At 37.2% G+C, this 27,283-nt stretch overlaps 1 protein-coding gene across 1 annotated transcript in view; it reads left to right on the forward strand.

Annotated features, from left to right (window-relative positions):
* The window catches only part of CFAP47 (cilia and flagella associated protein 47), a 583,307-nt gene that overhangs the window by 138,956 nt on the left and 417,068 nt on the right, over positions 1 to 27,283 (forward strand). Inside the window, exons 25-28 of the mRNA XM_087721802.1 lie at positions 10,504 to 10,699; positions 14,262 to 14,495; positions 18,476 to 18,576; positions 19,328 to 19,459. Of these exons, the coding sequence (XP_087577928.1) occupies positions 10,504 to 10,699; positions 14,262 to 14,495; positions 18,476 to 18,576; positions 19,328 to 19,459 (663 nt within the window). The remainder of the gene's footprint in view (positions 1 to 10,503; positions 10,700 to 14,261; positions 14,496 to 18,475; positions 18,577 to 19,327; positions 19,460 to 27,283) is intronic.

A 27,283-nucleotide genomic window follows, 5' to 3' on the forward strand; every position in this document is an offset into this window, starting at 1 on the left:
CACCTGATTTTCGGGGCAGATATAGTCTATCAGTATCACCACGTGAATGTAAACTGTAGTGCATTGTCATTAGTTTCCTGGTTTTTCAGTCCAAAAGGTCCAAATCAGCTTGTGTCCAGTTAACTATACCAGCTGTGTATCTTATAACTGGTATTGCCCAGGTATTTATGGATTTGATTGTATTTCCACCATTCAATTTAGATTTCAAAATTTTCCTCTGTTGGTGTACTCTCGCCTGACAATAGTTTTTACTTCTCCATGCTTGATGTTATCCAACTGCAGAATGCCTAAGTATTTGTAGGCTTCATTTTCTTTGCATTTAATTAATTGGCCATTGGGCATTTCAATTCCCTCACATGCAGTGATTTTGCCCCTTTTTATGGATACAGTGGCGCATTTTTCCATGCCAAACTGCATTGAAATATCAGTGCTGAATACTCGGACTGTGTTTGTCAATGATTGGATTTCTATTTCTGACTTTCCATAGAGTTTCAAATCATCCATATATAGTAAATGCGAAATTTTTTCAGCTTCTTTGGCTGTTTGGTAGCCTAATTTCATTTTTTTTAAGATTACTGATAGTGGGATCATTGCGATGATGAAGAGAAGAGGTGAAAGTGAATCACCCTGGAAAATTCCTCGCTTAATATTAACCATTCCGTAGATCTCATTCCCTACTGCCAACTCAGTTCTCCATTGTTTCATCGCCTTTTCAGTAAAGGATGTAATATTTTTGCTAATGCCAGTTGTTTCTAAGCATTTTATGATCCAACTATGTGGCAGTGAGTCAAATGCCTTTTTGTAATCAATCCAGACCATATTCAAGTTCGTTTTTCTGTTCTTACAATTTTCTAATATCATTTTATCAATTAGAAGCTGATCTTTTGTGCCCCTGCTCCTTCTTTTGTTGCCTTTTTGCTCTACTGGCAAGATGTTGTTTGTTTCCAAATAATCCATCATGTTATCTGCAATAATGCCTGTGAGTAATTTGAAGGTTGTTGGCAAGCATGTTATTGGTCTGTAGTTTTCAGGTGTTGTTCCTTTAGTTGCATCTTTCTGAATCAAGTATGTTTTTCCAGTTGTCAACCATTCATCAATTTGGCCCTTTTGTAAAATTTCATTCAGTTGCCTGGCCAATATTGCATGTAAACTGGTCAGATATTTGAGCCAGAAACCATGTAATTGGTCCTTTCCAGGTGATGTCCAATTCTTTACCTTTTTAACTCGATTTTTGACCATCTCAGTTGTTATTTCTAATACTTGCATTTGTTTGTTGCCAATGCTTTTTTCAAAGTCATGTATCCACTTTGCTTCCTTGTTGTAGTGTTGCAGCAGATTGTGGTTAGTAATCTACTTACGAAAGAGCAGGACTTGAGACCACGAAAGTGAGAGAAACAGGTTTATTGGATGCATCGAGTTCAGCGTGTTCACACACCAAAATCTGAACTGAACTGAGCTCTGCCCACGATCCTACTTTTATGCCGTGTTCCACATGGTACATTCTCAAGGCGTTTCCATACACGAGACAAGCATGACATTTCAAAAGGGGAAGTTCACTTGGACTGTTACAGCAAAGTACATAGGAGAAATATAAAAAAGAGAAGTTCCTATTTCATCTTAAGCTGTCAGCAGCTTTTACCTCTGTTCTATCTCTCACTTCCTGTGCCCCCACTTTACAGGGTCTTGCCACACTGTTCAGCCCTATTTGTAATACTTATGAGGAAGTTGGGGAGAAGGTTCACTCCAGCTAAAAGTCAACTTTGGGACTCCAGGGCACTAGAATAAAAACCAAACTAAAATGAATTTATAAGGTCCATTCTATTAAGACCACCTAACCTGGCCAGCCACTGGTGGGTTTACCTGTGCAACCCATGCTGCATCATTCCCCCCTATTGAAACTTCACCCAATCCTAAGATTACTGTGTAGTTTCATAAATGGCAGGTTCCTCTCCATTAAGCATGAGCCCAACATATTTGCTCAAGCGTCCTTCATAACATTAATTCCCAAAGACTACACTAAAAAACAAAAGATCCAAAATTATAGGCCGATCTCGCTGCTAAATGCCAAATATGAAATATTTATGACAATAATAACAGAAAGAATTAAAAATATACTAAACAAAATATACCCACACCAAAACGTTCTGTTTCTACCCAACAGACGCATAAAAAAAAACAATACGATAATGGGCATATTAGAATACTACATTTAGGAAAACAAGCAATATTTATATTTATTGATGCACAAAAAGCAAAATTGATACTAGAAGCGTTCTTATTATGAATATTAGACCCAAAAATGGACAAACATAATACTACACATACTCACTGCAGTTAGGATGCTTTCGCACATAGCTGGAAACAATTCAATACACCCGCAGATGAAATAATAATTAGAAAAGTACTTGAAAATGACCATGGAACTAAAAGAAAGAGAACAATAGGATTTCTTTAAAATATGGAATAGAATTTATAAGTGGCTAGAAAACAAGCCAAAACAGGAAATAAAAATCTTTGTTGTTTTTTTCTAAACCAGTATTGCATTAAAATTACCATATTTTTCGGATTATAAGATGTGCTGGAGTACAAGGCGCACCAAGGTTTTGAAGAGGCAAATTTTAAAAAAAGTAAGTAGGTAAGTAGAGGGATAGAGAGGGAGAAAAAGAGAGAGAAATACAGTAGATAGGTAGGGAGAGAGAGAGAGAGAGTAGTTAGGTAGGTAGATAAAGGGATAGATAGATAGATAGATAGATAGATAGATAGATAGATAGATAGATAGATAGATAGATAGATAGATATACAGTAGGTAGGTAGAAAGAGTGTGAGTGTAGAGGTAGGTAGAGGGATAGGGAGAGAGAAATAGAAAGAGCTAGAGAAATACAGTAGATCGGGAGAGAGAGAGTAGGTAGGTTGGTAGGTAGAGGGATAGAGAGAGAGAAACAGAAATACAGTAGATAGGGAGAGAGAGAGAGTAGGTAGGTAGGTAGGTAGATAAAGGGATAGAAGAGAGAGAAATAGAAATACAGTAGGTAGGTAGGGAGACAGAGTGTAGGTGGGTAGGTAGGTAGAGGGATAGAGAGAGAAATGCAGTAGTTAAGGAGGGAGAGAGTACGTAGATAGGTAGGTAGATAAAGGGATATATAGAGAGAGTGAAATAGATAGAGAAATGCAGTAGGTAGGTAGGGAGAGAGAGTATGTAGGTAGGTAAGTAGGTAGAGGGATAGAGAGAGAGAAATAGACATAGAGAGAAATACAGTAGATAGGTAGGTGTTTCTGCTGGCACAGCACTTGATCAATGTAATCCTCATCAATCAGTTAAAGAGCTTTCCAAAAGGGAAAAAAAGGATTTTGCACTCTGCAAACCTCTCAAAAACGGCCCGTTTTTCACGAAAATGGGCCCATTCCCACCCCCAAAAACGGCATGAATAGCCTTGGGGGGACTTCCAGAGTGCTGCTGGGGGCTTGGAGGGGGACAGAAAACGGCCCATTTTTTGCTCATTTCTGCTCTCCCCAGCCCCCAGCAGCTCTCTAGAAACCTCCATAAGGGTATGCACAGCCATTTTGGTGAAGGGGGCAGGGCTTCAGGAGGCAAAAATTGCTGTATTCGGTCTATAAGATGCACCCAGATTTTTAGCCTCTTTTTTGAGGAAAAAAAGGTGTGCCTTTTACTCCAAAACTACGGTAACCAAAGTTTCTAATCACTATCAAACTATCAAAGTATTAATTTAATCTTAAACAATATTATTACAAGTGTTAGTATTACTGTTATTATATTATTAGAGAAGGTAAAATCAATAGGAAGGCAATGGAGAATTATAAAGGCTAAACATGAATGCTGATACAGAAGGCTATATAATTACTTTATATTGTTATTTTTGTTTTTTGTTTTGTTGTGTTTTTCTTTCTGTTTTTAAAGGTAAAAATGTTTAATAAAAACTATTTTAAAAAGAACAAAATAAAACTAGACAACAATTTCAAAACCAAGGGGTAGATTTAGCTTGGTGGCCATATCTGCAAATACAATCAAGATACGGGAAAGATGTAAAAACATGTTTTTTTTCTAATAAAGAATCAACAACACTTGATAAGATATTATTAGGGATAGATGAAAAACACACAGACACACACACAGACAAATAAATAAATAAATAAATAATAAATAAATAAATAAATAAATAAATAAATAAATAAATAAATAAATAAATAAATAAATAAATAAATAAATAAATAAATAAATAAAATGGAAGAGGAACAAGCCAAAGAACAATGATTGTATGGGCAAATTTTTTTGGTTACTGATAGAATTAGATAAATGGCAAAAACGTTTGGATATGAACTATAAGCTAACAATGATTACTGCATATAAGGAAAATCTGTATAAAATGTTTTATAGGTAGCATTTACCACTGGCAAGATTGGCAAAAATGTTTAGTAATATGTCTACCAAATGTTGGAAAAGTAATCAGACGCTAGGTAGTTATTATCATTTGTGGTGGACTTGTATGAAAGCAGGAAAATATTGGAAAATACATACTTGGTTGGAAAAGATGATTAAGCAACATATAGATCTGAAACCAGAAATATTTTTGTTGGATATAATGCTGGAGGATTATGAAAAAGGGACTATATATTTAGTTTTGTATTTGCACAATATTGGAAAACTGAGAACACTTCTTCAGATGAGGATGTAATTCAAAAAATATTAGACTGTGCAGAGATGGATAGATTGGCTTTAAAAATAAAAGACAAGACACAGAATATTACTTGACATGGAATAGATTTTATGTGTGGTTAGAGATAAGAGGTAGAAATTAGATTAAGAAAGATTATTGCTATGTATGAATTAAATATAAATATGGTTTATAATTATAAATATGCCAGTATAATTAACAGAATTATGAATATACTAATGTAAAGAGAAATTGAGCTAAACTATTCTGTTATATTATTACTATTGTTACCAGTATATCTGTTAATATTTCATTTTGTTCTCTCTTTGTTTTTCTTTTGCAAATGATATACCCTGACAATACCCTGTATTCAAATGTTTATGAAGGGGGAAAAAGAAAAAAGTGGAGATTCTCAACATTTTTTCTTTAAGTCAATAATGTACTTGGTTAATATGAAAACTTGGGATGGGAACAAGAAATAAAAAACATTTCTGTTTGTGGTGCCTTGAGAAGCTGAGGTGAATATTAAACGGACACGACAAAACAATAATGACTTGCAGTACTTACGGCATGTTTTTGTTTTTGTTTGAAAACAATTTGGCATATACTGTATTTGTAGCAAACAAGTTTATAATGGTACTTGAAGAAAAAAATAGACTTGCAGCAGTGAGAGGCCATATTTCAGCTTTTCAAAAAGATTTATTACACAAAACAACAAAAAGTAATTACCAAAGGAATTGACAGAATACATTTCTACAAGGAGAAGAAAACAGGAAAGAAAGAAAGCCCAGTGAATAAGAATGTCGACAAGAAAGAAGAAACATGAAAGATAGGACTGTTCAAGCGTTCAAAAGAGTTGCTTTATAAACCATTTAAAACTCAACATGGGGAGGCTCACTAACTTTTCCTCCCTGAAGCATTAAAGCAGCTGCATGCTTTTGGAAAGTTTATGTGTCTGCATTGAAATTCTAACACTCAGAAGTCCAAATATTTTGAGTACATGGAGGCTGATAAATTAGCTTTCCTGAATAGAAATAGCATAACAGTTATTCAGAGTTTATTAATTGTTTTGTTATTAGATCCAGGTTGTTTATGGCAATAATCAGCAATACAATGTGAAACAGTATTTGGTAACTACCATGCATTTTGTTCAGTGATATAAAATAATATTATCAAAATTTAAGAATAGCAACTTAGAAAATATCTTGACAAAATTTTAAAGTAGTGTTTTGATTGCTCTTTTGTTTTAATCAACTGAAGGTCCTTGTATTGACCTTTAATTATTCTAGTCTGTTCAAATTGAATCTCAAATCATTAAAAGTGTCTTCATATCTAAAATCATCTACTGATGCTCTTCAGATCATGTACAATTGGAACATATTATGATTGAGTGTGGTTGTAAATGCCCACCTCAACCCTTTTGGAACTGCTGCTGGAGATGACCATCTGCCATAATATATTGTTCTTTAGGAAGCATAAACTTCCTTAATCTCTCAGGCTTTGTATTATTCTAATATTTAATCTATCTATTCCTCTTCCTCCTTCTGATTAAACTTGAAAAATAAATGTTTTGTGGAATCTTTTATGAGTTGGAATGAATACTTTCCCCTAAGAAACCACAGTTGGTCAGCTAGTACCCCTGGTACTTACAAAGGCTTCCACACATCACATTCTCAATTACACAGTTCTGAATGATGTGAATTAAAAATTCTGGAGAATACTTAACTGGAATATCAGTTGTCTGCTGTCACAGCCACCTGGCTGCATTTAATCATAGACTGAAAGTCTTTATGAGATTAATTTTGTGTCATCAATAAAGTTAAATTCAAGATCTTGGAGGTATCATCTTATTTTCCTGCTGAATTTCATCAAAGCCAGCAATCTCAACTTTGGTTGCTATGTAACAATAACCTGCTAGATAGAAGAAGCTTTATAAAGTGATATTTAGTGTGAACATTTTCCCTGCTTACTCTTAAGATTTTCTATTACTTTCTGCTGGAAAGGTCAGAATGAAAGGGCTAGGGATAAAAAGGAAGATGACATCAAAAGTATAAATGGGTCAGATTTGCAGAGGTACTTGTCCCAGGATCAGAATTATATGTGTCAAGATGAATGCAAATGATTAAATGAAGCATTCAAAGAAAACTACACTATTTTTCTTCTTTTTAAATACCCTGCCAGATAACACATATTAATATTAGTAACTTGTAACTTATAGATGAACAAAACATGAACTTCTGTTACACTTTTCTGTTAAACATGGAGGGATTTTTAGATTTATCGTAACTATGAGCAATTATGTTCAAACTGTCAGTTATAAGTGATTCTAAATAATATTCATTGTACATTAATATATGTATAAGAACTGTATAAACATGCACAATATTGGTGACAATATAATATCTTTGTATACTATTATACTATCATCAATATCTTACGAGAAAATAAGGTATATGCTCACATATATCACATTTTAAATTCGCCAAATTTCAACTGGCTACAATAAAATAAATATGTAAATTATAAAATCAATTTAATAATAACACTTTGGTATCTTCATAAAAATGAGTGATAATGTAATTTTTGAAAATGTATAAACATTGATCTGGGAATGGAGTTTCAATTCTGTTTTTTATGTACAGTTAATCTGTTTAGGATAATAGGTTCAGTGGTGGTATTCAAATTTTTTTACTACAGGTTCTGTGGGCAGGGCTTATTTGGTGGATGTGATTTGATAGTCATATGATGGCAGGCGTGGGTTGATGGTCATGTGGTGGCAGGCGTGGGTTGATGGTCATGTGACCAGGTGGGGGTAGCTTAGTGCTCATGTGATTGGGTGGGCATGGCTGGTTGGTCATGTGACTGGGTGAGCGTAGCTGATTGGTCATGTGACTGTGTGGGTGTGGCTGATTAGTCATGTGATTGGGTGGGAATGGCCAACTTGAAATCACTCACGTCAAGGGGCGCCTTGCCTGGCCTCTCCTCACTCAAAGGCCTTAACGAGATAAAAATTCCCTGTCTATTTACTTACTACTACTGAACATCCAAAATATACTATTTAATCCTATGTATAAATGCCATATGTGTACATACATATTACATAGTATAGAGTGTTATAGGCAGGGAAAAGATACATTATCTACTATATATACTGTATGTGTATGTACACACAAACACATACCTCTTATAAAACTACACATTCAACTTCACTTACTGCATTTGGAAAAACACACCAGAGTCCACTTTCTGACACACATTTAACTATAACTTCTGTACATTAGAACATTACACACGCCTTCAGATGTTCTTCCCTAGCTTGCACATGACTATTAGAGCCAGGAGATGTCATGGATTGAGTAAAATGCGAAACTCACTTAACAACGTTCTTGCTTAGTAACCAAAATTTTGGGCTCAATTGTGGTCATAAGTCAAGGACTATCTCTGCCTTTCTCTCTTTCTCTCCCTCTTTCTTTTTTCTTGTCTCTCTTCTCAATCTCTTTCTCTCACATACATTTTAGGAATCACATCTAAAGGACCTCTAGAAGTCTTGTTCCAAACTGATTGTACTCTGGGATAAAAGCTTTAGCTCAGATTCGTTAACTTGACTTGATCCCATTTAGAGAATTTAGTTTTTTTTAAAGAATGTGGAAATGAGCAAAACAATATAGGAGAGAGGGAGGGAGGGAGAGGGGGAGAGAAGAGGGAGAGAGAGAGAGAGAGAGAAAGAAGAAAAAAAAAGTTCAGTTCTTAATCAAATGTATCTTCTTAATATAGTAGTAATAATGTATTAGAATATTTCCTTTCTCCCTCCCTTCCTCCCTTCCTAAAAAAAATATTTGAGGCCACATTAAATCCTCCCTTCCTCCCTCCCTCTCCCCTCCCCTCTCTTTCCTATCTCCTTCCTTCCATCCCTCCTTCCATCTCATTCCCAGCTCCTTCCTTCCCTCCCCTCTCATTCCCATCTCTTCCTCCCTCCCCTCTCATTTCCATTTCATTCATTCCTTCCTCCCCTCTCATTCCTATCTCATTCCCAGGCCCCTCCCTCCCTCCCAAATTGTTGGGGTCACATGTAATCCTGAGGGCCAACATACAGAACTCTGCAAACTTCACCACCAAATTATAATTTTAAAATTAATGCTGATCACAAGGAGGCAATGATAAAATGCTTGCCATCACCTGGGTGGGGGGAGCTGACCGGCACTGACATTAAGCCGCCGGGACAGTTGACGCTCACACAGGCCTGCATGTGCCTCCACAGCTGATTGCCGCTGGTAGAAGGCCACTTGAACAGCAGACATTTACAGGGCTGATCCCTGGTGCGGGGGAAGACACTGTGAACCAGGAATGGGTCTGGCAGAAGAAGCTGAAGCTGCCAGATGCTGGCTACGGGGATTGGGCTGGGATTTGGGTGTGGCTGAGAGGTGACAGCTGCCAGTGCTGACTTTATACCTATTAGGACTCATTCATGTCGGTTCTCAGCCATTAAACGTATTGAAGCTTGTTTGTGTGAGTGGTTTGCCAGCTGAATTCTGTGTTTCCTTGGCTGGGCTACGGATGGGTGAGACCATCCAAGGCAGCTCTTTGGCCAATTGCAGTGGTTCATCACCCACTGGCTGGGCTGACCCAGAAGCATCACAGATGTGATGCGTGACCTGACCTCGGAAGACAAGGCATGGGGGACTGCTGGAAAGGCCGCATGGAAAGCAAGCATGGCAGGGCCACGGAGAAGGGAGCAGGCTTCTAGCTCCCTTCCCTGCATCCAGGAGGCCCTGACATGCTTACCTGCCTTCCATGTGGCCTTACCGGCAGTTTCCATGGCCAGACCCGCTTGCCTGCCTTCACAAGCTGGCCATGGGGATGCCAGGAAGACCACGTGGAAGGCAGACAAGCATGTCAGGGCTTCCCGGCCTCGGGAAGGGAGTAGGGGAGGCCTTTGCAAGTGGGCCTGGCCATGGAGATCACCGGGAAGGCCTCAAGGAAGGGAGTGACTGGGTGGGGCAAGCCGAGCAGGAAGCAGGACAAGTGTTGGGCGGGCAGGGTGAGCAAGCGGCAACTGGGCAGGGAGAGTGAATGGTGACTGGGTCACTGGTTCAGGGTTGTGTCCAGCCAGAGGTTGCTACAGGTTCAGTAACCCAGCACAAATTGCCACTATTGGTTTGCGCGAACCAGTGCAAACTGGATGAATAACACCTCTGAATGGGTTCTATACTATTAGTGTCCTTTCTAGTTAAAATACTACTAATTTTCATTCTGTTAGAGACACACTATTGAAAAACATCTTGAATATATTAAGGGAACATTACTGACAAAATGTTATTACATTATCAGATAGGTAGGTTCAGCAACATTAGATGAGTTTGCATTCTAAAATTAACTGTATAGATGTTTCATAACTGTATTAATAGTCTGATTTAGTGAAGAAGAAAGGCAAAGAAATTTTAAGTAAAAATACTATTTATGTGCTACTGACCAAATAAGATATAGTTGCTTCTAATTTAGGCTTTTCTTGTGGAAATCATTGCATTTCAATCAATTCCATAATTAGAGGAACTGTTCTGCATGACTTACAAAGGTGCCATTGCTATAGCAAAAGCTGTGTTTGTTGTGAAATATAGGTGGTAACTTGGAAGACCAAAATTCAGCTTGGGTATTGGATTTAATATATACATAGTAATTCATATATAACCTTTAAAAATACTTTTTGTAGAAATAAGTTAAAACTGATCAGAAATCCCTGTCCTATATTATGTTCTCATGCTTTCATTTGGTAATAGTGTTTTATAACATCAATTTGGGCCTATTCCATAAAGACATGTACACATTTTTTTTTTAGATTGGCCTGGAATATATATTGCTCAGCTGCCTGTATTTTTGAATGAGGAGCTACTTGTTTACAGAACAATCAATTTATCTGGAATTGTGAAATCAAATAAAATTAATTTTGAACCTCAGCTTTTGATATTGACTCCTGTTCCTCTCAATGTTAAAACAGGAGCAGATGTCTGTATAATTCCCCAGGATTATTTAAGGTAATTTACAATTCAAATTTTGGCTTCATTAGGTGTGATTGTTTATTGTGTTTATATAATTTCAAATTGAGAGTCTAATTGATAACAAAAACAATAATTGTAGCAAGTAATGAATTTCAACTAATTTAAACCTTTTCTCATTAACGTACAAAAATATTATATGTGGATATTTGAAATTATGCCAATTAGTTGACATTTGAAATTATTTCATAAATATTCAAACATATGGGGTGCCATATATTGTCATTTTTTAAACTATTGGTTGGGTCAGGTATTCATTGTTACTTTTAGCACGAATCATTATTAGATTATTTTCATTAGTCACCAAGCAAATTAAACAAATTTGATTTTTAAAAAAATGCAGGGAGCCATGATATAGAAGAAAAAACATAAACTTTATATTGCTTGTGCATGTTATTTCTGTTTTCAGTAAAATTCATAATCTTGTTCTTTTCTTTTTTAATTTGTTATCTGCAGTATCTTACATTTTTTAGTTTGTGAGCTGCTTGAAGTCGTTATGGAATTAAGTGGCACCAAGTCTAATAAATAAATGGGAAAAACATTAAAATGCCTTAAATCTAAAACATGTTTAAGAGATTAATAGGAGTACTTATGACCTTAGTATAATACAGTAGAAAATCAGTTTGGTATTGTAGTTAGGGCTAATTAGGCTAGAAACCAGGAGACTGTGATGTTTTAGTCCTACCTTAATCTGTAGAGATTCTCAGTCATCCAGGTCATGGTTGTCTCAAAGGTGGTTTTTCAGGAGGCAACTGGACTTTGTTTTTTCTTTTGAAGATGTTTAGCGTCTCATCTAAGAAGCTTCTTCAGCTGAAGACACAGATAAACCACCAACTACTTCAATGACCCACTAAAAGAATACAGATTACCAACTGTCTGCAAGGAATATAAATCCTTCCATTTCTCACCATCCAATCAGAGCTGAAAAAGTTTCTTGGATGAGAAGCGAAACGTCTTCAAAGATAAACAAAGAAGTCCAGTTGCTTCCTGAAAAACCACCTTTGGGACAGTCTTACCTTAGGCACAAAGCCAGGTAGGTGACTTTGAGCCTGTCACTCTCTTAGAAGAAAGAAATAGCAAACCAGTTCTGAAAAACCTTGCTAGAAATTGTCCAAGGAATTGCCAGGAGTCAACATTGACTCAAAAGGCACCAAAAAGCAACAACAGCATAGTAAGTAGAGGTAACGGGATATTAAAAGTAATAAAACAAAATTACTATATAATAGCTTACGAATGAATAGTGAAATTATTGTGAATTGAATGATTACATAGACACATAAATTTGTGTATATGTAAAAGTGTAAAAGTAAAATCATATATCGATCAATGATATTTGTGGCAGGCGAAAATTTAGACACAATGTAAGTAACTTGAACAAAATAAAGTTGTACATGACTGATGAGAGAAATTTTACAAATCTAGTGGTTTTAGTGTTATAGTGTGACAGCAAGGAACAAATGACATTGTTCTTAAGGCAAAAAGAACTTTGTTTGCAAGTGGCAATGTAAAGATGGAGCCTAAGTTACTGTAAAATGTGGGCTGAGGTCACAGGGAAGAAACACAAAGTAAATGGGAAATGTTGATCTGCAAAAAGCATATTAAAGTTTCCAATAATGCAAAAGGCAACACATTAGAATACAAAGAAAGAATATATAAAAAGTTCTGCAAAGTGATGGGCAGGTGATGTTCATTACATAGTTAAGATCTTCTGCTTGTATACTGCTGGTTATAGTGGCTACTAACCCTTGGTATAACCAAAACTGCAGATCGATATTGACATGCACAATCCTTTTTTTTATTATAAAGAATTAAGTGTAGGCAGAATGGACACTTGATGTGTTAAAACTCCTTTTGTAAAATCAATAGGTCTGTTATTGTCTTATATAAGTTTCATAAGCTGCATTCTGAGGCAACATTTCAACCCTGAGGTACAAATATTCTCCTTTATTGATAGTGGATTCTCCGCTGCTATAAATTGCCCTCCCATTCTACCATCAGTGCATATGGTAGCCTATGTAAGATATAAAGAATGTAATTATGTAGGCATCTTAAAAACACTGGCATTTTCAAAAGTTGTAGTAATTGTTTAGGCTTTGGTGAATGGTAATGTCCTTTGGTGAATGGTAAAGTCCTCAGTAATTACCATCTTGGATCAATCAAGCAAAGAAACATCTGCTAGGCAATTCTAGGCTGTCCAATATAACATTTTTTGTTACTCCCTTTCTGCCTCCTTTAGAAAAAATATTATTAATGAGACAAAACAAATGGTTGAGGTTTGTGTTAATTCTTTTAATCTTCATTTATTTCTTATTTTACTTTGCCACATTGTTAATTATTTCCTAGTAAGCATCATCAGTTGACTTAAATTAACATTTTATAATGAGGCATCTTAAATGTTAGCAGTACATATATTATTAGTGTCCTAATATTTTCCTTAAGATCAAATAACAATTATTTTAAAATCTAGGACAGACTATTGGTGTCATCTTTTACTTCAATTACAGTACTGAATCTAAATTTGTTTAGTGGAGACTCAAGGAAAATTATCTAGGTAGCTTTTATTCTCTAAATTACACTGATTTATTTACCAAATTTGGATGCCATCCAATTTGAGAACATCTCTGATTGGCTTACCCTAAGAAATAGAAAACCATAAAAAGAAAATAATGTATGCATAGACAAATGTACTCCCTATAAGATAAAACACAACCATCAGGAGAACACCCAAGTTCTTAAAGACTTTCAGAATATCATCATGGTGGAAACCAACTGCATCTCTAGAGATGGTTGGGATATTCCACAGGGCAGGAACCACAACAGTGGAAGCATACTGAGTCCTGATGTATGACTTTATTTGAAGGGCCAAAAGTGATTCAATTCAGCCTGGTTTTTCTTGGAGGGGTAAATGCCACGGGAGAGACTTGATCCTTCCAATAATCTGACCCTATATTTTTCCTTGTTCTTACATATTTGGGTCAGTTACATTATTTCTTAGATATTGGCAATAGAAGGAATTCAAAGAATGATTCAACATTGCATTGCTGAATCATTTTGCATTGTTTTTGATACTTTGAACCTAAGTTTCTTAAATCATGTGGAATTGCACCATTCAAAAAGGAGGAAAATAAATCCACTGAATTGACCTTGACTACACCAGAAGTTGTTCTTTGGGCCAAACGCTGAATACAATTCCAAGCTCTAATTCAAGATAAGTGGAATTAGAACTCAACAAAGGAAAATTAACACATTATTATATTATACCATGTAGGCTACTTCACTTTATATTTTATTGTTTAGGAACCTAGAAATGTAAAAGTATAATTAAAAATACATAAAGTTAAATATAACTTTTAGTAACTTTCCTTTAGATCTAGCTATTTTAACAGAGATCTTTATTGATAACTTACATTTCACTGTGTGTTTTTCCTTTTAAAATTACTGTTTTAGACTAATGATGAGATAGGTGTCAAATTTAATAAATTATTAATTTAAGTCCTGTTATTTTGAAATTTCATGTCTTACTCTCTCGGTTTTTTAACAGGCCATCCGTTTTACAAGTTGAAATTCCAGAATTTGATTTTGAAGATTATGATGGTGGTGGTGATACTAGTGTTCAACAGAGACATCCCTTAACAGTGCACTTTCCAGAAGGCAATAGAATTGAAATAACACCAGAAGGAAACTGCATTGGATTCAGCTGCCACATCAATTTCATTTCTTCAAAGCCACTGTCTTTTTTGAAGAATTTATTCTTTGTCGATGAAGAAAGAAATAGGTAGCTGCAATATGACTTTTTAGATAATTAAGTAACTTAACACATTTCAGGGCTCAACATTACTTACTTATATGAAATTATATGCATAATTTGAAATGTTTTATGTACCCATATTTTAATGTTAAAGTACTAACAATTTTGGCTAGTATAAAATAAATAATTTAATACTACTTTAGAAGAGTGTCAGCATATACCATCTGCTATAGGTTTTTGTTCAAAAGTTAGTATATAGAAAGAAATACATGAGGGGAATTATTCATTCTCTCTGTGATATAACAAGCTTGAGTTAGAAGTGAGTTAGAAGTGAAACAGTAGTAGTGACGTATATAGAAACTCCATTTGAGCTTTAAATTGAATGATTAGAGCAATAAAACTTTATCATTACAGTTATCCAAGATCAAAAAGTATATATAAGGTGGTCAAAATCCATCACTAATTACTGATCATGAATTGAACTAGGAAAAAAATATTAATAAATTCACTGTAAGTGTAGTTGTTATTACAAGGAAATCAGTATCATGGGGGAGATAAGTACATTTGAAAGATCAAAATAGGAAGTGTCACATAATATTTCAGTTTTTTTAAAAAAATACATTAGCAATAGCAATAGCAGTTAGGCTTATATACCACTTCATAGGGCTTTCAGCCCTCTCTAAGTGGTTTACAGAGTCAGCATATTGCCCCCAACAATCCGGGTCCTCATTTTACCCACCTCGGAAGGATGGAAGGCTGAGTCAACCCTCAGCCGGTGAGATTTGAACCGCCGAACTGCAGCTAACAATCAGCTGAAGTGGCTGCAGTACTGCACTCTAACCACTGCACCACCTTGGCACATTTAACTTAAAATGCAGTGAAAAGCAGTTTTGGTTTCCCAGCTTCCAGCTAGTCAATTTATTTACAATGATTTTACATTCCACAGTGAACAGTGCTATTATGTGCCAGTGAAACCTGGCTGGGCCCGGAGGGAGGAGTCCCCCTCGTAGAGATGTGCCCAGAAGGCTTTCAGGTGCTCCATCAGCCGAGAGCCCAGGGAAGGGGTGGAGGTGTGGCTATTGTTATCCGAGAGTCTCTAGTACCTCGTAGGATCCCTGCTCCGGAGCTTGTCGGGTGTGAGTCCCTACTGGTGAAGTTGGACCTCAAGGGTCAAGTGGGTTTGCTGTTAACGTACCTGCCTCCCAACAGTGTTGCAGCAGCCCTCCCCTTGCTCCTCGAGTCAGTAGCCGAGCTGGCAGTTGAGTTCCCCAGGCTTATGGTTCTGGGGGACTTCAATTTGCCTACGCTCGGTGAACACTCTGATGGAGCACAGGAGTTCATGGCTTCCATGACAGCTATGGGCTTGACCCAGGTAATTCGGGGCCCAACCCATTCAGCGGGTCACACGCTCGACCTCTTATTTCTCTCGGAGCAGTGTATTTGTGATCTTGGTCTGAGGGGCAGTGAGATCATACCCCTGTCGTGGTCAGACCATTGCGTACTGAGGCTTGACTTTCGGAGGCCAAACCTCCACTGTAGGGAGGAGGAACCGACCAGATGGTTCCACCCCAGGTGACTTATGGATCCCTTGAGGTTCCAGACGGAGCTTGGGGCTATTCCTGATACTCTCGCCCACAGTCCGGTGGAGACCCTGGTTGCTGCCTGGAACTCGGCAGTGACGGGGTCCCTTGACCGGATTGTGCCACTACGGCCGCTCCGAGGCTGTGGATCCAGGAGACCCCCTTGGTTCACCGAGGAACTCCGGGAGAGGAAGCGCCGGAAGAGACGCCTAGAGCACTCGTGGAGATCCAACAAATCCGAATCGAGCCGAGCACTTTTAACATCGTGCATCAAGGATTACATCAGGGCAATTAGGACGGCAAAAAGATCTTATATTGCCACCTTGATTGCCTCCGCCGAGTCGCGCCCAGCCGCCCTGTTTAGGATAACCCGTTCCCTCCTAAATAGGAGGGATACGGGGGACCCCTTGCAGGGTAGGGCTGAAGAGTACGTCCAGTTCTTGGCGGACAAAGTTGCTCGGTTTCGGTCGGAGTTGGACTCCGGTTCTGCAGATCCAGCCGAGGCACAAGGGGATAATCTGGTAGACCATCGCTGGGTTGAGTTTCAGGATGTTGCCCCTGGGGACGTGGACAAGGCCATGGGAGCTGTGAGTGCCTCCACATGTGTACTGGACCCGTGCCCCTCCTGGCTGGTTGTCAACAGCGGGGAGGTGACACGGGGCTGAATCCAGGCGGTTGTTACCGCCTCCCTGAAGAAACCATCTTTGGATCCAGCCGTTCTTAACAATTACCGTCCAGTCTCCAACCTACCCTTTGTGGGGAAGGTTGTTGAGAAGGTGGTGGCCTTTCAGCTCCAGCGGGACTTGGAGGAAGCCAGCTATCTTGACCCATTCCAGTCCGGCTTCAGACCTGGCTACAGCACAGAAACCGCTTTGGTCGCATTGACCGATGACCTTTGGAGAGCCAGGGATCGAGGCCACGCCTCCATCCTGGTTCTCCTTGACCTCTCAGCGGCTTTCGATACCATCGACCATGGTATCCTTCTGCGACGACTGCGGGAGGTGGGGGTGGGAGGCACTGTTTTGCAGTGGTTCTCCTCTTACCTCTCGGACAGGTCGCAGTCGGTGTTAGTTGGGGGACAGAGATCGAACCCTAGGCCCCTAACATATGGGGTGCCGCAGGGTTCGGTCCTGTCTCCCCTACTTTTCAACATCTACATGAAACCGCTGGGCGAGATCATTCGGCGGCACGGGATAAAATACCACCAATATGCGGACGATACCCAGCTGTATCTGTCCGCCCCGTGCCAACTCAATGAAGCGGTGGACATGATGAGCCAGGGACTTGAAGCTGTTAGGGACTGGATGAGGGCTAACAAACTTGTGCTCAACCCGGATAAGACCGAGTGGCTGTTGTGTTTCCCTCCCGCCAATTTGGCAAATATTCCATCTCTCAGGCTGGGGGGTCAAACGTTATACCCCTCAGACAGGGTCCGCAACTTGGGAGTCCTCCTGGACCCACAGCTGACTTTCGAACACCATTTGTCAGCTGTGACCAGGGGGGCATTTGCCCAGGTTCGCCTGGTACACCAGTTGCGCCCCTACCTGAGCCGGGAGGCTCTCACAACAGTCACTCGGGCCCTTGTGACCTCTAGGCTGGAGTACTGCAATGTGCTCTACATGGGGCTGCCCTTGAGGAGTATTCGGCGACTTCAGCTAGTCTAGAATGCAACTGCGCGAGCGATTGTGGGTGCACCTCGCTTCACCCACGTAACACCCATCCTCCGCGAGCTGCGCTGGCTACCTGTCGATCTCCGGATACGCTTCAAGGTGCTACTTGCCACCTATAAAGCCCTTCATGGTAGTGGATCTGGATACTTGAGAGACCGCCTACTGCCGATCACCTCCACACGACCCATTAGATCTCATCGTTTAGGCCTCCTCCGAGTTCCATCCGCTGGCCAATGCCGACTGGCCACCACGCGGAGGAGAGCCTTCTCGGTGGTAGCCCCGACCCAATGGAACGATCTCCCCGTGGAGCTTCGTACCCTCACCACCCTCCAGACCTTCCGCACAGCCCTTAGAATCTGGCTATCCCGTCAGGCCTGGGGCTAAAGATTGTAACCCGCCCGAATGGTATGAATGTTGCGTTTTAATCATGTATTGTCTTATATGTAAAAGTCTGTCCCCCCCTTCCTTTTGATTGTGAGCCGCCCTGAGTCCCCCCAGGGAAAAGGGCGGCATATAAATAAACAATCCAATCCAATCCAATCCAAACAGTTCTTCTCCCTCCTAGAATGACATATATTATAAAAGTAATGGTGACAAACATGTTTTATTTTCTTTCAAGCATTTTTCATATATAATGCAGTGTATGCAGTTCTGCATGGAGGCCAGGACAGTGAGGAAACAGAATTTAATTATAAAATTCTGCTAAAGACTAGGAAATACTCCACTAAATTTTTAATGAAAGCTGTTCTATTTTTAGATTCTCACTTCAAGTGTCTGCAACCGCAGAGAATTGCCTTCTTACAGTGTATCCCTATTTGGCTTGTCATCTTACAAACCAACAAATTGTCTTGGAAAGTGGTGAGCAGTTTCTGATTTGTTTTTATAGTATTCTGATTAGTATTGCTTCAAATATTTGACAAATTTAATGTAGTATATCGACTCTGTTTCTTTTATTGTTTTTGATCACCAAAAATCCTTAGATTCTACACAAAGTACATCCTGATGCTTGGATGAGTGAGACAGGACTGAAAGTTATAAAAGTAGATTTGAAGCGTAATAAATGACTGAGAATGCTAAATTAAGGCTGGTAGAAATGAAAGTGGGACGGAATAAGAAATAAATAAGCTTGCTATACACAAAGTTTAGAATGGATGTTAAAATTACGTTTTCTAGTTCCAAAACAATGATTAATCTACTTTTTCTACAATGCTAAAACGTAATGCAGAAATATAAAATAAGGATCAGTTTGTTTAAATGAAATGAATTTGATGTATCTTAATAATTTTAAGTATTTCACAGCTAATTTTAGTCTAATACTTTAGCATTAGTGTTAAAAGAATTTTCACTAATTGAAATAGTTCTTTTTTCTTCTTAATTGCTAAGAAAATTTATATTCTTACTTTCAAAAATTCCAAATTATTTTCTTAGAAGTTTAGTTCCCTAACATACTTAGATTTTAAGAATTTGTCATGAATGTGATGGTTTAGTATTAGCTTAGGCTACTTTGAATTCATATTTGTGTATAATATACCGTTAAATATTTTAGAATGTACTTTTAGAATGAACTGAATCTTTTATGATGATTTTTGTGTGTGTTTTCATCATACAGATTCTAGTAAGATAATTTACAGCACTGGGGATACTTTACAACATCCATGCTATATTCCTGGAACATGTATACAGTCTTCTTCCAGTATTTTTGATCCAGTTACCAACTCTGATTATGAAAATTCTGTTTCAGGTATAATTTACAAATGAGCTCTAAAATGAAGGAATGACTGAGAGATATGGTTGAGCTTCTCAAAAGTTATTTGAAGATAGTAAATTATGTGCTTTTCTCTTAAGACTTGCAGCTGGATATAAATGGCATAATTGTTGAACAAATGAGATATTTATTTGGCAGGCCTGATTTATATAGCAAACAAACGTTCATTCATCAGATTTTAATTTGCTCATTTTCAAATAATTCCATCTTTGGAACTAAAGATGCTAAATAACTTTTCAATAAGTAGTTTTGATTGTGATATACCAAAATAGTATAATATAATTCTTCACAATGGATGTTAAAAATTATATTGAAAGTACCAGTTGTATTTTTATGTCACATTAATATTAATATCTGGAAGAACAATGAAAAATGGTTTCTTTGGAAGATTTCTGCCAAAGAAAATTATATAAAAGAAAGTACTGTTCAGGTACCATCTGGTATTTAATTCAAAACCAGTTCTTTGAATCTTGCTTGGGAATTATTAATGAGCCAGTGGAACTGATCCGAAAAAAAAATGAAGCTTATTTGTTTTTTTAATAGTTTCAAAGGGAGACCAATATAGAATGATTTATAAAGACAATTAATAATAATAAGTAATAAGTAATAAAGACAATTAAGACATGGCTCATCATAGCTAAATCAGAACATTTCATAAAATATTAATATTGGAACACCAAATCTTATTTTGTGCAAAAGACCTTCTGGCAAGAAACAAATTGCTAGGCCCTTCACTAGATCTAAGAATATTTCATAGTGAAGGATCAGAGTGAATATAAACACTTCTAATACCAGCTGAAGATTCAAACTGAGATCAAGACTGGAAGCACCGCAATGAGACAGACTGGAAATAGCGGGCTCCATGGAGTTCCGTGAAATCCAGGGCTGACAAACCGTTGCAGGGAATTAAATTTAAGGGATGCATGGAGCCAGATAAATTTTTTTTTAAAGTACACTTTCTTTTCCCATCCACACAATTTGTGATCCTGAATCGATATGGCATGGATGAACCCAGAATTGATCAATAACATAGAAGATATTTCGCCAAATACATGGGCAGACCACAATCCACTAATGGTAAAATGGAAATGTCAGAGGAAAAAATTCAGATGGATGCTAAATCAGAGAATTGTAAAAGAAAAGTCATATATACAAACGATGGAGAAGGAATTAGATATTTTCTTTAAGGAAAACAAGAAAGATCAAACAACACTACAAAACCTATGTGATACCACAAAAGCCTATGTGCGGTGTATAACAATAGCATATACGGCAAGGAGAAATAAGGAAAAAAGGAAACAGCAAACACTATTACAGGAGAAGCTTAAAGAGTTGAAGACCATGTTGCAGAAAGAACTACAAAATATTAAAATCAAAGAGAGAGATTTGGTGAAACACAAAATCAATCTAACACTTCAAGAAGAAATGATACGCAATATAAAAATGGTGAAACAAAACTATTTTGAAACAGCAAATAAACTAGGTAGATGGCTGGCCCACAAATTGAAGAAAGAAAAAAACCAAAAACTAGCACAGCAATTACAGGACAAACATGGGAATTTTTCCATAAGAAAGACAGAAGAAAAAAAATGTATAATCCAAAAAATTTTTAAAACTCTATACAGTCAGGAAAATATTTCAGAAAAAGAAATCCAAAATTATTTACAAGAGAGAAACCTACGAAGTATTTCAGAGGAAGCAAGAGAAATGCTAAAGGAAAAAATAACTCTACAGAGATGAAGGAGGCAATAAAGAGACAAAAAAAATCAACAATAAATCACCAGGACCAATGGGATCCCCGCAGAGATATATAAAAAATTTCAAGAAACTTTTGAGGAAATCATGTTAGAATTGTATAATGAAGTACTGGAACAAGCAAAATTGCCAAGTTCATGGACAGAGGCATTTATAACATTAATTTCAAAAGAAGAAACAGATAATCAATTGATCCAAAACTATACGCCAATCTCGCTGCTAAATGCTGACTATAAAATATTTATGACGATCATCGCGGAAAGACTTTAAAAAATATTAAATAAAATTATTCATTCGGATCAAAACAGATTCCTACCCAAGAGACAATTAAGAAATAATACAAGAATTATAATGAATGTATTAGAATATTATCAAGCTCATCCAGAAAAACAGTTAGCATTAGTATTGGTAGATGTGCAAAATGCTTTTGATAATTTAAATTGGCAGTTTCTTATTACACAATTAGCTATTATGAAATTTGGAAAAAAATTATTAGAATGATTAAGGCAATATATTCAAACCAGACAGCTAAAATAATGGTAAATGGTGATCTAACAGACAAAGTCAATATAAATAAAGGGGTCAGGCAAGGATGCCCACTATTCCCTCTTCTATTTATCCTCTCATTGGAGGTTTTATTAACAAAGATTAGGGAAAAGAGAAATAAAAGGGTTAAAAATTAAAAAAAGAATACAAAACTCAGGCATTTGCAGACGATATAGTTTTTATAGTAGAAGACCCCCTTGAATTAATATTGAATATTGAAAATATTAATTCAAGAAGTAGAGGAATTTGGTAAAGTTGCAGGCTTAAAAATAAATAAAAATAAAACAATTGCTAAAAATCTTACCCAAAGGCAAAATGTGGAATTAGAGAGAGTTTTGGAAACACAAATAGTTAAAAAGGTAAAATATCATGGAATCTGGCTAACGGCTAAATGTTCTACCATAAAAGAAGATAATTATTCAAAATTATTACAACAAATACAAAAGGACTTGGAAAATTGGGCTAAATTACAATTATCGCTGATTGGAAGAATTGCGACCATAAAATGAATATCCTACCAAAAATTTTATTTCTATTCCAAACTGTACCAGTAAAATTAGGGATATTTTTTTTAGTGGAACTAAATAAAATAATTTTAAAATTTATTTGGCTGGGGAAGAAAGCTAGGATAAAATTAAAATTACGACAGGACTCTAGAATTAAAGGTAGATTTAGCCTCCCAGATTGGGAGCTTTACTATCAGGCAGCAGTGGTAACATGGCTCAAAGAATGGCTAGTACTTCAAAATAAAAGAATATTGACGATAGAGTGTCATGGTTTACAGCTGGGCTGGCATGCTTTTATTTGGGAGGGAAAGAGTAAAGCCCATAAATATTTCCAGTGGCATCAGATAAGAGGGCCCTTACTAGAAATATGGATGAAAATCAAAAGAAACTTCTACACAAAAATTCCCATATGGAAGCAATTATCTACCCCAATCTAATAGATTTGAATAGGATATTAACATATAAAGAATTATTGTATGGGCAAGGAAAACTTAAAACAAATCAGGAATTAAAATTACAGGGAATTTAATTAGGTTGGTGGCCGTATCTACAAATTCAAACAAGATACAAAAAGGATTTAGAACAGTACAGATTTCAAAATGAACAACAAGAACTGAACAAAATAGTAACAGGAACAGAAGAAAAAAATATTACAAAAACATACAATTGTCTCTTAAAATTCAAAATGGAGAAGGAAACCGTGAAGGAAACAATGATAATTTTGGCTAAAAACGTCTGGTATAATATTGAATTGGAGCACTGGGAAAAAGTATGGAGAAAAAATTATAAATTGACAATGTAGGCATCCTATAAAGAAACATTTATAAAATGTTTTATAGGTGCCATTTACCCCTGGTGAGATTGGCCAAAATGTTCCCAAATAGATCTCCAAACTGTTAGAAATGTAACCACCAACAGGGAAGCTTCTATCATATGTGGTGGACGTGTCCAAAAGGCAAAGAATTTTGGACCAACATTCAGAAATGGTTAGAAGAAAGAATAGATCAAAAAATTGACATGAACCCTGAGCTGTTTCTTCTAGGAATAATAAAAACAATATTAGTAAGGATATCCAATATTTAATGCTTCATATAATCACTGCTGCCAGAATTTTATATGCCCAAAGTTGGAAACTAAAAACCATTCCATCAAATGCAGAAATCATAAAAAAGATATTAAAATGCTCAGAAATTGACAAACTAACGATGGAACTAAGAGTTGGAGAGGAAACAGACTAATACAAAATATGGAACAGGTGGTATAACTGGCTTGAAAAGAGATGTAAAATCAATGCATAAGGAACACAGAGCAAACACAATGAAAAGAGATGGAATATATTTAGAAAGCAATAGAGATGGAAATATTGTATAGAGATGTATATATTGCAAAAATGAGAAAGTAACAAAGAAGAATATGTATAAAATAATAGAATGGAAAATGGAAAACCTGAAATAATAAAAAAGAAATACCGATAACAGAAAGCTGTAAAAATGTAATTGCGATTTTAACGTTTGGAAAATGTCAAATAAATCTTTTTTTAAAAAATTGGGAACTTCGTGGAAAGGGAGGAGAGGAAAAAAAGTATGGCAGTTTAAATTATTAAAGCCCAAAGAGATCTGTTTCTTTTAAGTATTATGGAGGCGGAAATGAGAAATGGATTGGATAACTACAAACTTTGACACTGAAAAGATTTGGTTTTTTAAAGAGACTAATTTGGCAATTAGAAACCACAGAAAGAGAGGTAGGGGGAAGAAAAGAATGGTGACTAAAACCCCAAGATTAAGGGGACTTGGCTTGTTTCAATGTATTAGTTTCAATTAAATTTGGAGGTGGATAATTAAGAAAAAGAAAATTGAAAAAGAAGAAGTCCTTGTCTCTCTTTGGAAATATACTGGAGTGAAATATCGAGGAGTGGAACCAGCTATTGGAAAGAAGAAAGTGTTACTTTGTAGCAACAGAGAAACAGTGAAAGCAAAATTTAAACACCCATTTTTGAGGTGACGTGGCACGGTGAGAACTACTAGGGAGGGGTTGTTTGCACAAGCTGTTTGGTTTTGTCCCTCTGTAACTGAAAGAAATGGGGAATTTTCTTCTTTGATGGAGTGGAAATGGAACATCTAAATTGGACTAGAACTGATATATAAGAAGAAATTGTGGACTTTAAAATTGTAACGAACTGAGATATGAATTGAAAGGGGGAAAGTTGCAAATAGAACATTGGGAATTTGAAGGAATATGTGAGATTATGAGAAATATGCGGGAACCATTAAAGCTGAAAAGAGATGATAAGATAGAAAAAGTATTACAAGGGAAGGCAAACAAAAAACAGATACGGGGCTTGGTAGAGAAACAGGAAAAATGGAAATGGAGGAGCATATCCCAACAAAGAAAGGAAAGAGGAGAAAAAGAAAGAAAGAAAGAAAGAAAGAAAGAAAGAAAGAAAGAAAGAAAGAGAAAGAAAGAAAAAGAAAGAGAGAAAGAAGAAAGGAAGCACACCACAGGGAAAAAGCATAATAATAAAAGAAAAAGGGGAAATAGGGTGAAGAGACAAAAGAAAACATTGATGAGGGCACACCGAATGGGAGAGCAAAAAGGGATAAAAAAGATTTGGAAGGGTGGATCTAGAAAGGATAAGAAGAAACATAGAGACTGGGATAAAGAAGTGGAAAGGATAAGGAAAGAAAGTTGATAGAAGAGAGGAAGAAAGGGAATTATATATATAGATAACATTAGTAGTGGTTAATTGAACAGGTAGTTTCTTTTTCGCCTCTGAAGTGGAGAAGATATCTGAGATGTGTGGATCGTTACTTTAAATAACAGTTAAAATTAGCAAATCAGGTTATAATAAATAAAGATGCCTAAATACAAAGTAACATATTTGAGATGGTTGGTATTTATGTGTAGAATTTATCAAAATATAAGGGAGGTGCACATCACCTGTTACATTTTATGTAGTGACTGAATTTAATTGTAATAGGTATGATACAGTAAAGATTTCAACCAAAAGAAAATTAAATGCAGTCTGATACATTTTCTATATTACATGTTATGCAGTAACAGGAATAAGAAATGACTATAGATAAATAATTATGTAATATTCACAGGAACAAGTGTGGTTAATTAAACAGGTAGACCTTTTTTTCTCTTTTCCTCCCTTTTTAAGTGGAGAAGATATTTGAGAGGTGGGGAGTGTTATTTTAAACAACAGTTAAACATCAACAAATTGGGTTGGAATAATAAATATTATAACTGAATGATAATCAAATATAAATTAATAGATCTGGGATGGTTGGTAGAACTTATTAAAATACAAGGGAGATGTATATTGTTTCAATCAAAAAGAAATTAAAGGTAGTCTGATACATTTGCTATACTACATGATATGCAGTAATAGAGGAATAAGAAATGATTATTTGGTTATAAATAAATAATAAGTATATAATTAAATACAATGTTATCATATGAAGATGCTTATAGGAAGATTTTTTTTCTTTTTTTATTAAGTATAAATATTAAATAAGAAACCACATTGGAAAAATGGATGTCAATTCCTAAAGTTGTCATTCTGAAGACAGCATTGCACACCTACTTTCGGCTCTAGTCGGATTTCAGATTACTGCAGCAGGCTTGGGAAGGGTGCACCTCATTGGGGAATGTGATTTATCACACAGACTGAGGGGAGGGAAGGAACAGGGATAAAGTTCAGCTATAATTTAAAAAAGCTAAGATCTGACTGCGAAAAGATCTTGCCAAAAATAAATGCTCCTAATAAATGACTAATTTGCTTTTGAAATTTGGTCCGAGGCTCATGAATCAATTAGGGCATTTTTTTAAAAACCTGACAGACAGTCAGATCTTTAAAATCTATCAAGATTACAGTCTCCTGAATTCTGGACTCTCCAAGCACTCCCCCGATATCGGGGGTGCCTGGAGGGAAACTCAGGCAACCATGGCAGAGGGCCAGCTATCCAAAGAGAGCCTGATTGCAGCCGGAATGCAGCCTCACCTCAGACATCAAAGGCTCAGCTTGCTCCAGTGGCTGAGGGAAGAGGAGATGAGTATTCAACCCCTAAAACAGGTATAAAGTTGAGCTCCCCCACCCCAATGCCCAGAAAAAGGGAAGTGCCCTGAGCAAGCTGGGGAGAGTGGAGTGGATGCTGGACTGCAAACAAGCCAGGTTCCCAAAGCCCCTGATGGAGCCCCTGGAGAGTTCCATAGAGCAACGGAGGGAGAAATTTGACTGTGCCATCCTCCGTGAAGACAGGCCATTATGCAGGCCAAAAGAGAGGGGAGGAGCAGTGGATCCTCTTGAGGTGACGAGCAGCAGACGGGAACGGAGCCCACCTTCTCCACCCATCAGAAGGAGGCTGAAACCAGTTCCTCTCCCACATAGCAGGCAGGGTGCCCAGGGCAGACAATCTCCTCCCTCCCTCCGAATTAGAGCTGGGCAATATTGCCAGACATATCAAGCACAAGCATACCCAGGCCAGTAAGAGGAGGGAAGAGCAGTGCTGATCAAACTGCTCTGGTTCAGGGGAAAGTTTGATGGGGACTCAGGCCAGTTAACCTTATTCCTTGACTCAGCTGAGATCCACCTAGAATGCTACGGACACCTCCACTCATCCCCCAGAGCCATAGTGAATAATATCACAGAGGGACTAGAGGGAGAAGCAAGGGAATGGCTAGCAGCCCTCCACAAGAGGAGAGCCCCCAACTGCAAGGCGTAGATGACTTCCTATGACTGCTAGTCGCCAGATTTGCGGATGTGGAAGATGACCTGTATGCAGAAGATGAGCTCAGCAACCTAAAGTAGAGGGGTCGCCCCATCAAAGAGCACATCCACGAATCTAGGAGAATCATTGGAAGGCTACCCCCTTTACTAGAGCATCTGTTAGTGCATTTTTTCAGAACAAGCCTGGAGAAGCAGATTGCCCAGGTAACAGCTTACCGTGACATACCAAACCGACTCTCTAAGTGGTTCCGAGTAGCAATA

The sequence above is a fragment of the Thamnophis sirtalis genome, unplaced genomic scaffold (genome assembly GCF_051295495.1).
Source record: "Thamnophis sirtalis isolate CommonGarterSnake01/CBP01778 unplaced genomic scaffold, rThaSir2_p1.2 scaffold_8, whole genome shotgun sequence".
Taxonomy (NCBI): Eukaryota; Metazoa; Chordata; class Lepidosauria; order Squamata; family Natricidae; genus Thamnophis; species Thamnophis sirtalis.